General features: G+C 43.9%; 1 protein-coding gene across 1 annotated transcript in view; it reads left to right on the top strand.

The window, feature by feature from the left end:
* HUWE1 (HECT, UBA and WWE domain containing E3 ubiquitin protein ligase 1) overlaps positions 1-13,269 on the top strand; it is a gene marked incomplete in the record, with an annotated part of 5,008,559 nt that overhangs the window by 1,767,763 nt on the left and 3,227,527 nt on the right. Inside the window, 1 exon segment of the mRNA XM_044079288.1 lies at positions 1,631-1,842. Within this exon segment, the coding sequence (XP_043935223.1) occupies positions 1,631-1,842 (212 nt within the window).

Genomic DNA, 13,269 nt, shown 5'->3' with positions numbered 1-13,269 from the left:
AGTATGCTCACACTGTTCTGCCTATTTTATAGGCAAAACAGAACGGAAGTTAAAACAACGAATATATATGAGCATATTTATGACATCAATAAAAAATTCACATACTAATGCACTTTACAGACATATAGAGCATAATCCAACACACAAATTTTAAGCTTGTAGTATTGGAACAAATTCGACAAACTCCAAGAAAAGGTCCTTGGAAAACAGTTTTAGAGTCAAGGGAATATTGGTGGCATGTTTATTTAGATGCCACACAATTCCCAGGCTTAAATGATTCCATTTCCATCACATGCATTTTAAAGTTAAAAGTTCACAACAGATACGGTATTGTGCAATAATTTACATAAATTTATAGTTTTAGTATTTGGTTTTTAAAAAATATGAATGTAAATTGTATTATAATTTTAATTGGATAATTGATGTCCATTAGCAAGCAAGGCTTACTATATAACAAGATGGTTTTATTGTAATGGTTGTCTGAGGAAGGCTGGTGTCACAGCCGAAAGCACTTCTTGAATTTCAATAAACTTGGATTACTGTTGGATTGCTTTTACACTGCCTATTTGTTTGTTTTGAGCTATAGATGCACAATACAGTTTATGCTAAGGATGATATATGCATATATTTTAAAGTGGAGTGTGCATACAATTATATTATGTGATGAATTTTTGAGTATTGTAATGTCGATTTTGTCTGCAACTAAATAGTTGATGTTTTAATCTGTTTAAGATATCAAGCAACTAGGGGGCGTTTTGTGCTGAATTGATTTGCTACAACAAACATTTGAATTTAATTAGGGTGAGATGTCTATCAATGGAAATGTTTGGCAGTTTATGATCTTTTACTTGTAATGGTCTGATGAAGCCACATTTTGTGGTGAAAGCGCTTACCTACTTGAAAATAAATGTGATTTTAATTTACTGAATGGTGATACAAGTCGTGCTTCAGTTTATCATTGCTGTTTTGCCTACATTTTACAACACTGACTGTTTGCCTACTGGGGAACATTCTTTCTTGGATAACTTTGTTTTTTTTTTCAAGTGATTTGTATCTCCACCCACTTGTTTGTGCATTCGTTTTTTTACTGCTAGTCAGATGTGACTTCCTGAGTGGGTCCCTGGCCTGCACACCATAGAGCCATTTAGTTCCTAATACAGAACTGGAGTTGGTTTCATCCATTCTCTGGGAAGGATGAAAGCCCCTGTGGCCCTTTTGTTTTTTTTAGTCGAACGAGAGCATAAGTTACTCATGCAACAAGACAAGATGCTTCTTTGTCCATGCATGTTTAAGTTCGATTTGGCTATTCTCCCGTAGTTTGTCCTGTTTAGTCCACTAGTCCTCTAGTCTTGTATCACTAACTGAGTTATCTAGGTTGTAGTTGAGGCTTCATCCCCTTTTTTCCTTGGGGCCACATTCCATTTGCACACAGTCTTGCACTAAATTAGATAGGGTGCTTCATTGATTTTTTTTTTAAACTTCCCTTGCTTTATATATGAAGTTTCAATTTAGCTTATGCATCTGTGTTTTCAGATTCCTTCATATGATTAAGGTGTTACTTTCACTATATAGCCATTTGAATTTCTGACCTTTTCTGCAACTCTTGCTTATTGAAATTGTTTAATTTCAGCTGCTTGAAGAAATCTGTAACCTTGGCAGAGATCCTAGATATATTTGTCAGAAGCCTTCCATCCAGAAGGCAGATGGAACAGCTACTGCCCCGCCACCACGATCAAATCATGCAGCAGAGGAAGCATCAAGTGAAGACGAAGAGGAGGAGGAGGTGCAGGCAATGCAGAGCTTCAGTACACCTCAACCGAATGATCCTGAACCTAGCCAGCAGTAAGTGCAGTTTCTGCAATTCAGGGTGCTGTTCTTTGAATTTTTATTTTTCAGCATGTATGTTTACTATCTCCAGAGGCTGGGCAACTACAGATGTTCATGTTTCCCTGTTGCTATCATAACTGTTTGGATTTTCTGCTGCGGAAGCTCTTGGCTGGTTCCAACTACCATAGAATTTTCTTCTCCCTTTGAAGCCGGCAGACACCCTGACTGATATGAAGACATCTGGGTATAAAGTGAGTCGGTACCATAACTTCTGTTTCTTGCCATTAGACCCTGAAGTAGAGTTCTAGTCAGTGCATCTGTTGGTCCACACCAGTGATAGAAGACTACTTTAAGCTAAATAATCCTGTTGGGGAACTTGTGAGTTTCTTGACTAATGTCAGAGAAAAATGAACAGTCTTTTCTGTGGCAAACTTGCTTCATTGAACTTTTATTCCTTATTTGTAACTTGGGCCCAGAAGATGATGATGATCTTCGTGTTTGCCTGTTGCAGTCATCACATTAGGGTTATCTGCCTGCAGGTAGCCCTCAGCCGGCCTGAATACCAGAGTCTTAGGATTTCTGTGTCGGATGCTGCCACTTCTTCCATGCAGTCAGGTTGTCAGGGGTGTAAAACATGCAACCGATGCCATTACCTCAGTCTTTCTTGCTGTGCGGTTCCCAAAGCAGAAGCAGTTGGCATGTGCCGGTCGGACGACTCCTGAAACTTTTATTTGAGTTTCAGACCTGAAGTCTTCTAAAAGATAAGTACCCCGTTGGGGTTCCTTTTTTTTTGCTCTAACCGATGTCAGAAAAAAATAATAATTGTGTTGCCTGTGGAAAGCAAATACCTCAGATTTTCATTCTTGCTGCGCCACCTGTTTAAGCCCAGATCACGATGTCTCTTGCCGTCTGTTTTGTGCCTTGTTCCACACCTGAACTATCAATCAGGCAAATTTTGTACCGAAATACTTTCGCTCTTGATCTCTGTACTTTGATATGGTGTCGGTAAGCCATCCGACTACTGATCTTCAAAAAAAGTAAGGATAAAGACAGACTGCATAGGTCCAAAACTGGCGACAACGCTACCGTTAAGCTAGTCACCAGTATGCCTTTACTCAGGTGCTTTCCGCTGCCCCTGATACCTGCTTCTACAGATTTTGCAGGCCTCTACTGACACTCATTTGGAGTCCGGTATGCCGTGAGATTCTTCTTAGACTGTGGAACCTGGGGATGTCTCTACCTTGGATGGGTCCGAAGCCGCTGTGCAGGCACCGACTTCTGAGGGTGTATTCAGGCCTACCGTTTTTCATATTAAACTGACAACTTAATTTCTAGCCAAATGTACTGAATTTCTGAGGCCTAAAGTTCACACTACGTCTAGGAAACTGACCAAAGTGCTTTCTCAGGCCCACATCCTCAAAAACAAATTAGAATGGCTGATGACCTTATCTTAATTAGGGGAAGCCAGCCTTCCCCCTCAGAGACCTAGAACTGATTTTCCTTCTGATTCTTCTGATCAGGAGTCTAATATCTGTTCCTTCTTACTACCAGGACATACCCTTATCTACTTATGAGGATTCTGATGCAGAGGATTCCATTCCCTCTGCTTCCCCTCCAGATTTTTCTTTTGGTGAAACCCTGCATACCATTAGGGAGCATTTCCGCTGGGAAAGCCAGGTCTACGACTCAACAAATTTTTAAACATCCCTCAGCACAGGCCTCTAGCTAATCCCTCCTGTTCTAGAGATTGTAGATGATTTTTTCTTGCAATCCAGCCTTACCCTGGATACTTTGCCTCCAGCTCCCAGGAAACCTGACCGGTACTATACAGAATACCTGACTCTCTCAAATTCCTTTTCAAGAATCCTACTGCGGATCCAGAGACCACTTCCCAAGGACCAAAAGGCATTAAGCCTACTACTGCCAAGAATTCTCCCCCTTTTGACAGGGATTCTAGGGCTTTAGCCAGATGGGGTAAGAAGGTTTATACCTCTGCTACTCTGGCCATTAGGGCTTTAAATTGCCAGATGTTCGTGTTACCCTGCTGCAGTCATCACACTTGGGTTATCCTGTCAGGCGGTCCCGCAGTCGGCTGGAATTCCAAAGTCTTGGTCCGGTGTCGGTTGCTGTCGCTTCTTCCCTGACGTCAGTGCGCCAGGGGTATATATAATGCAACCAACACCATTTTCTTCAGTCTTTCTTGCCGCGCGGTGCCCAAAGCAGAAGCCTTTCGCAAGTGCCGGTTGGCCGACTCCTGAGATTTTCGAATTCGAATTTCAGACCGAAGTCTTCTATAAAGCTAAGTACCCCATTGGGGAAACTTTTCTTGCCTCAGACCGATGTCAGAAAAAGTTTACAATTGTATTTCTTGTGGGAAGCAAATACCTCGTAAGGATTTTCATTCTTACTGCATACCTTGCCTAGGCCCAGACCACAACGTCACTAGTTGTCGTTTTTGTGCTAGGTTTAATAAGCGTACTATTAAAAGACGCTTTGATTTCTCACGACACTACTTTGGTACGAAATTTAACTACACCATGCCATCGGAGCAACCGACTACCGACGTGCACAAAAAACTCAAGGATAAGGACAGACAGCCCAGGCCTAAGCCAGATTCCGAGGCCTCAGCTGGTCCGCTCTCCGGTTCTCCGGTCCTCAGGCTCCGACGCAGCCCCCGACTACCGCAGATCTGGAACCAGAGACCGCTACGGAAATTTTGGCGGAATGCACCAGGCCAACGCAGCCAATTTAGTTCAGGCCCTACCGACGACATTGCTGCAAAAGACGTCAATGCTACAGAAACGCCATTGGTTTCTGAAGGCGTTTTCAGACCGCTCACCATTAAAACGTTTTCTAAGATGAAGACTCCTACTAAATCTAAAAGGACTGCACTTCAGTCTCCTGTTCAAGGACCCATGCCTAAGAAACAGATGCTCAAAATGGCTGAAGATTTGATCTCTTTAATCAGGGGTTCCCAGCCCCCTCCTGACAAAAGGCCTTGACAAGAGGAAGATGATGCATCCTCTGAACAAGTGTCCATTTCTTCAGACTCCTCTGAGGACCAAGATTACTCCTCCTCCCCTTATGAAGATTCTGATGCTGAGGATTCTATTCCATCAGCTTCTCCTCCTGAAGACTACTCCTTTGGGGAAACTTTACACACTATGAGGGAACATTTTCACTGGGAGGGTCAGGACTACTCTGACTTGAAGAAAAGGCTCAGAGAGTTTCTTTTACTCCCCCAACACAGACCACTTGCCATCCCACCAGTTTTGGACATTGTGGATGATTACTTGGGATCCAGTTTGAACCCAGACTCTCTCTACCTCCTGCTCCGGCTAAGCCTGATAGATACTATAGAGAGCCGGAGTCCCACAAATTTCTTTACAAAAGCCCTGTAGTTGACCCATAGACTATCTCCCAGGCTCCCAAGGGGGCTAAGGCTTCTATGGCTAAAAACCCTGTACCTTCTGGGATTCCAGAGCACTAGACAGGTGGGGAAAAAAGGTTTACACCTCGGCCACACTAGCTATGAGGGCACTAAATTTCCAATTTCATATGCTTAAGTATCAGCAATTCCTAATCTCTCAGTTAAAGCAAAGAATAACCACTCTTCCTCAACAATCTGAATTGAAAGAAATACAGGATCTTTTGCATGCCACTGAACAGGTGGGCTAACATACCTTACAATGTGGGTTTGATTCTTTGGAGGCCTCCTGCAGAGCAGCTGTCACTGGGTCTGTTATACGTAGGCATGCTTGGTTAAAGGAACAGACTCTGCCCGATCATGTTAAAGCAAAACTTCTAGATGCTCCCTTACAGCAGGATGTTCTTTTTGGAGTTAAAGCAGAAGAAGTCTTAAAGAAAATGGAGGATAAGGCAAAATCTATGCAGACAGTCAAAGATTTCCTCCAGGTACAACCCCCTCGCTTCAGCAGAAACTGGCCAAGAAATAATTGGTCCTTTCCAGCTACTGACAGACCACAGAGGGGTAAATACAGACGTCCAAGGGGCAGAGGACAACCACAAGCCCAGTACAAACCTCGCCAATGGGGCACTACAACACAGAAGGGAGGAGAAGACAGGTCCCAGTCCACCAGAAGGCAAACTCAGTGACTTGCACCTCATCTGGCCAAGCAATACTCTCTTGGCAGCCCCCTTGGGAGGAAAACTCGCACTTTTTTCAGACAATTGGCACATTATCACAAAGGACAAATGGGTCCTAGACATAATTTTACGAGGATACAGATTCCATTTTCACACCTTGCCAATGAAAAGAGGAATGCCAAACCTGCCACAAAATCAATGGGCAGAGGCACAAAAACAAATTACAGCTCTCATGGACATGAGCCATTCAACTGGTACCTACTCGAGAGCAAGGCCAAGGATTTTACTCAAGACTCTTTCTAGTGCCCAGAAAGGACAATGCCTGAAGACCAATTCTGGACCTTTCAATTCTAAACACAAGTTCAAGATAGGAAGCATGGCTAGTAACATTAGTAACGTTGGACCTCAAGGAGGCATATCTGCATGTCCCTATCAGATAAAGTTGCAGAAGATACCTCCGTTTCATTGCAGGTTCAACCCATTACCAATTCTCTGCACTGCCCTTTGGCTTATCTACTGCGCCCAGAGTCTTCACAAAATGCCTGGCACCAGTAATCTAGTACTGCAGACAGAGGAATTCAAATATACCCATACCTGGACGACTGCCTCATCCAAGCAGAAAGCAAGGACGTTCTCTTATATCATCTGGCCTTTGTAAAACATCTACTAAACTGCCTGGGGTACATAGTAAACGAAAAGAAGTCAAAACTAGTACCCTCACAAAATGACATTCCTGGGTGCCAGCTTGAATACAGCGGCCCAGAAGTCATATCTTGCGCCATACAAGCAACTACAACTGACTCAGTATTTCAAAACCATGGCAACAAAGACCCAATTAACTGCAAGTAAAATTCTGCAGGTCTTGGGCTTCATGGCATCTTGCATACTAATAATACCATTTGCAAAGCTGCATATGAGGAAATTACAGTGTTACCTAAAAAGCGTATGGTCTCAACACAGCCACAGCTTGGACACAATATCTCTCATTCCCTGCCTACCACAGGAATTTCTATAGTGGTCACAGGCATGTCACCTCAACAAGGGTCAGCCTTTCACCTTGCCCCCAGCCAGGCAAACTATCAGAACAGATGCATCAGATTACGCCTGGGGGGCACACTTGGCAGGACAGTGCGTTCAAGGCGTATGGACTGCAGATCAAAGGAATCTGCACATAAATCAAAAAAAGATGCTAGCTGTACAGAAAGCTCTGACAGCCTTCAAGGATCTATTATATCCAGGACAACTTACAATAAAGACGGACAACACCACAGTAATGTGGTACATAAACAAGGGGATACACATTCCTACCCTCTATGCAGGCAAGCAATGACCTTGTGGAGCACGGCTCTGGCTTACCAAGTTCAGTTACAAGCTCAATTCCTGCCAGGACAGAAGAACACATTGGCAGACTATCTCAGCAGAAACATCAAGGATCCCTACGAGTGGAAACCAGATCCACAAATATTTGCAATGATAACTCAAAAATGGCGCCTTCCAGACATAGACCTGTTTGCCAGTCCTCAAAACTATCAACTAACAAAATTTTGTACAAGGACACTTCAAGCTTGGAAAGTGGATGCACTCTTTCAGTTGGAAAAACCTGACAGTATATGCCTTCCCTCCATTGCCTCTCCTCACAAAGGTACTTCTGAAAGTCAAAAAGGAGAGACCACGACTGATTCTCATAGCCCCAGACTGGCCATGCCAGCACTGGTACCCGCTATTGAGGATTATGGCCCACAGCCCACCATGGATATTGCCACAAATTCCCCATTTGCTCACACAACAAAACAATCAGATTCTTCACAGCCAGCTCAAAACCTTAAATCTGGCTGCATGACAAATCAACTAAGCATCCAGCCAGCTCCTCTTTCCCAAGCAGTTCCGGATGTTATTCTGGAAGCCAGGAGGCCAAGCACCAGGAAGGCTTATTCGGACAAATGGAAAAGGTTTTGTGCCTGGAACCAAGCTAAAAGCCAAGACACAATTCAGCCTCACATTCTACAGTATTTCACTGAGATGTTGCACAAAGGACTTTCTTTCTCCATTAAAATCCATGCTTCAGCTATTTCAGCCCACTACAACACGGATCCACCTTTATTTTCGCATCCACTTTTAAGGTAGTTCCTCAGAGGGGCAAAAAACATTAGACCACCCAGGAGAGCTCCTACACCAACATGGGACCTCAATTTTGTTCTGGAAAAACTAACGCTACCTCCCTTTGAACCAGCCTTCTCTGCAGATCTTCAATTCCTATCATGGAAGACTGCCCTGCTGCTAGCAATAACTTCAGCTAGAAGAGTCTCAGAGCTACAGGCACTAATGACAGTGGAACCTTTCCTCATTTTTCATCGAGACAGAGTTTCTCTACGAACTAATCCTTCCTTTATGCCTAAGGTGGTTTCCAGTGTGGCTTTAAATCATACCATCCACTTACCCACCTTCTTCCCAAATCCACAGAACAAAGGTGAGAGACTCCTGCATTCCTTGGACATTCACAGGCAACTTCGTTACTACTTGGACACAACTAAGACTTTCAGAAAATCTGACCAGCTCTTTGTATCCTATGCTACAGCTTCTCAAGGAAAGGCTATATCAAAGCAAACCATTTCCAAATGGATAGGTCATTGCATACATTTCTGCTATACCCATCATGGAAAACCAGATCCTGCTACCATTAGGTCCCACTCTACCAGGGCAACAGCTACTTCTACAGCCTTTCTCAGGGGGGTTCCAACCAAGGAGATTTTAGAAGCTGCAACTTGGAGTTCAGTACACACCTTTACCAAACACCATCACTTACCTCTTTACTCTAAGACTAGGGCGGGCTTCACCACTGCAGTTCTGCAGGGCCTTATATCGTCCACTAACCCTCTATGATACCTCCTCCCATCCTTAGCTTTGGGATTCAACCCAAGTGTGATGACTGCAGCAGGGTAACACGATGAACATAGTACAGTTTTGTACCTACCATAAATGTAGATGTTCGAGTGTTCACCCTGCTGCAGTCCAGGTTACCCTCCCTTCCCCTCTGATCTACTGGCTAAATCTCTTCAATACCTTACTGATGTATTTGCTTATAGCTGAAGGGATTTTGTGTTTGTGCAGAGGTTACTCAATTTGGTACTAATTACTAACCACCTTTTTGGGGACACCTGACATCTGGGGCAAGAAAATCTGAAGAAAATGGCTTTGGTTGCATTATATATACCCGTGGCGCACTGACGTCAGGGAAGAAGCGACAGCAACAGACGCTGGTCCAAGACTTTGGAATTCCGGCCGACTGCAGGACCGCCTGACAACAGGATAACCCAAGTGTGATGACTGCAGCAGGATGAACACTCGAACCTCTACATTTATGGTGGGTACAAAACTGTACTTCTCATATGTTAAAAGTATCAGCAGCATGTTATGGGGCTAATTAAACAGAAAATATTTATTCCTGACTGCAGTACAGAAAGATTTACTAGTTAATGCATTCTGCTGACCAAGTTGGTAAACATATTTTGCAGTGTGGTTTTGATGCTTTAGAAGCATCTTATAGGGCTGCTGTCACTGGGTCTGTTCTTGAAAGGCATGCTTGGCTTAACGAACAAAACTTGCCAGTTCATGTGAAAGCAAAATTACTGGATGCACCCTTAAACCAAGAGCGCCTATTTGGCAATAAAGCAGAAGTTCTCAAAAGGATGGATGAGAAAGCTAAATCTATGCAAACTGTTAGATTTCTTACAAGTACAACCACCTAGATTCAGTAGGCATTGGCCTTAGAAAGACTGGTCCTTTCCAGGCCTTCAGTCCAAACCCAGGGGCAGTAGATCCCCAAGATTTCAGTCTGTTTATGCACAGATCTAAGCAGTGGAGTGCTCCCACGTACAAAACGGTGAGTAGTAAGCAACCCCCCTATGGTAAACTTGCACAATGACTTATCCTCAACTCCCCCAAGCCTTGCTCAAGTACTTAAACGTTTAGGAGGAAAACTCACCCTGCATGAAAAAAACTGGGAATACATTACCCAAGACAAATTGGTTTTAAACATTGTTTCCCTAGTATACAGATTCCACTTCCACTCACTCCCAACCCTAAGTGGATGGCTAGATCTTCCCACAAATCAGTGGATGGAGGCCCAAAAGCAAGTGCCTTCTCTCTTCAGCATCAAGGCTTTTCAACCTGTCCCAGCAGAACAACGGGGACAAGGCTTTTATTCAAGATTGCTCCTGGTTCCCAGAACAGAAAACTCCTGGCATCCTAAACTGGATTTATCTATTCTCAACACCTTTCTGGTGGTTCCAAAATTCTAATTCTCCACAACAGCTGCTTCATAAGCTAGCCAAGGATGCCTGGCTGGCAACCCTAGACTTAAAAGGTGCTTACCTGCACATCCCCATAAGGGAATCCTGCAGGAAATACTTTCGCTTCTGGGGCAGGCTCTATGCACTATCGATTCTCTGCACTTCCCTTTGACTTATCTACTGCGTCCAGGGTATTCACAAAGTGCCTAGCTCCAGCCATTGCCTTTTGCAGGCAGAGAAGTATTCAGATTTACCCATACTTGGACGATTGCCTGATTCAGGCGGAAAGTCAGGACTTACTACTGCAGCACCCGGCATTTGTAGAGATACTTCTAACTACACTGGGGTACACCATCAACGAAAAGAAATCACACTTAGTACCCTGCCAACAGATTGTATTCCTGGGATCAAGCTTGAACACAACTTCCCAGATGGCATTCCTCGCTCCAGAGAAATTTGACAACTTGCTTCGACCTACTGGCCACAAAAACCCATCTGTCTACAAGGAAAATACTGCAAGCTCTGGAGTTCATGGCCTCATGCATTCTGTTAATTCCATATGCAAGACTGCATATGAGGAACCTTCAGTGGTATCTAAAAAGTCTATGGTGTCAGCATTCTCAGGACCTGGAAACAATAATTCCTCTCATTCCGTGTGTAAAGGCAGAGTTCCTTTGGTAGGCAGAGGCCTGCAACCACAACAGGGTACTCTCTTCACTCTAACCCCTGCCGCCCAAACCCTAACAGGCGCATCAGACTATGCATGGGGGGCTCACATGGCAGGGCAGTGCATTCAGAGCAAATGGAACCCAAAGCAGATGCACCTGCATATCAATCAAAAAGAAATGTTAGCTATACAGAATGCCTGACAGCCTTCAAAAGCCTTATTCTTCCAGGACAACTATTGGTAAAGACAGACAACACCACAGTTATATGGTACATACATAAACAAGCAGGGGGGAACCCATTCCTACCCAATCTGCAGACTAGCCATGGCTCTGTGGAACACAGCCTTGAGCAACCAAGTGCACTTACAAGCTCAGTTCCTGCCAGGCAAACTAAATTCACTGGCAGATGACTTGAGCAGAAATCTCATGGACCCACTTGAATGGAAACTGGAATCCAAAATAGTCAAGCTTTTGGGGAACAGATGGGGGACACCAGAGGTAGACCTGTTTGCTTCCACTCAGAACTATCAATTGAATAAATACTACATCAGAAATCCCCACAGCCAGATCTGATGAAACGGTAACCCCGTGAAAGTGCTCATCCTTTTGTGATAGTGTTAGGATATTTTTTGGGTTTTTCTCTGCCTTGGTGTGTTCTCATCTTGTTTTTAAGCCCAGTGCTACAACCATTGCACCTGCCTCAGACCCCTTCCCTGCTTTCCCTGCAGAGGGGCCAAATTCTGCACCCTCCGCTTCAGACCCTGAACCTTGAAGCGTGGTGAATCCCCTGAAGTCACCTCTAGCAACCCCTCAGTAAGCAGGTGCTGGATGTCATTCTTGAGGCAAAGAGGCCTAGTACTAGAAAATCCTTTTCAGAAAAGTGGAAAAGGTACTGTTCCTGGAACCAGTCTCAAGAGATGGGCACAACTGTGCCCAGCTTACCTTCTGTACTAGATTACTTAACAGAAATGCTCCACATGGGCCTATCCTTCTCTTCAGTTAAGATTCATGCCTCTGCAGTCTCAACTCATTATAATACTGAGCCACCCCTCTTCTCTCATCCTCTGCTAAAAGCAGTTTCTTAGATCGGCCAAAAATTTAAGACCCCCTTCCAGGAGAGCTCCCACTCCGGCCTGGGACCTTAACTTTGTATTGGAAAGACTTAGCAGCACACTTCCCCCCTTTGAACCGGCTGCTACAGCAGAGTTGAAATTCCTCTCATGGAAAACAGCTTTACTTCTAGCCATCACTTCAGCAAGCGGAGTGTGTGAACCTTCAGGCCCTTATGGCAGTGGAACCCTTCATTATCTTCCATGTGGACAGGGTTTCCCTCAGGACTAACCCATCTTTTATGCACAAGGTGGTGTCTAGTGTGGTTTTAAACCAGTCCATTCATTTGCTTACATTTTTTCCCCTAATCCTCAGAATAAGGGGGAAAGGATACTGCATTCTCTAAACGTGCACATACAGCTTAGATTCTATTTGAAAAGGACAGCATCTCAGAAAATCTTACCAGCTGCTAGTCAGCTTTGCTGCTACATCAGAAGGGAAGGCCATTTCAAAGCAAACCATATCTAAATGGATAGCACTCTGCATGCATTTCTGCTACAAGTACTATAGAAAACCTACCCCACAGGAGATAAGAACACATTCCACTAGGGCTACCTCTACTGCATTTCTCAGAGGAGTCCCTACCAGGGACATCCTGGAAGCTGCAACTTTGAGCTCTGTACACACTTTCACCAGGCATTGCCACTTGCTTATCTTTACTAAATCCAGAGCTGGATTTGCCACAGCAGTTTTGCAGGGCCTGATTGCCAACCCTAATGCTTCTTAATCTACCTCCACCCGTCCTTAGCTTTGGGAATCGACCCAAATGTGATGACTGCAACAGTGAAACATGAAGAACATAGTACAGTTGTGTACACTTACCACAAGTGTAGATGTTTGAGTATATTAAATGTTGCAGTCCGGGTTACCCTCCCTCCAGCCCCAACTTTCTTTGCTTTCACCTGTCCTTTTTGGTTTGACTTATCTTAAACTTTTTTTTTCTTTTTTTTTTTTTTTTTTTTTTTTTGCTGGGCTTGTTTCACACCATATAATTGCTTCCTATTTTGGGGGCAGCTGACATCTGGGGCAAGAAAAACTGATATATTGGCGTCGGCTACATGTTTTATACACCTGACGTCATGAAAGAAGTGACAGCATCCGACGCAGAAATCCCATGACTCTAGTATTCAGGCCAGCTGAGGGCTACTTGGACTGCAACAGTAAATATACTCTAACATCTACATTTATGGTAAGTGTACACAACTGTACTTTCCTAATGGTCTGTCCTGTGTTTGCTTTCATAATAGAACTATCAAGCATTGTGCTTG

Source organism: Protopterus annectens, chromosome 8.part0 (genome assembly GCF_019279795.1).
Source record: "Protopterus annectens isolate FY-2018-M chromosome 8.part0, PAN1.0, whole genome shotgun sequence".
Lineage (NCBI taxonomy): Eukaryota > Metazoa > Chordata > Ceratodontiformes > Protopteridae > Protopterus > Protopterus annectens.
This window is presented reverse-complemented; position numbering and strand designations above follow the sequence as displayed.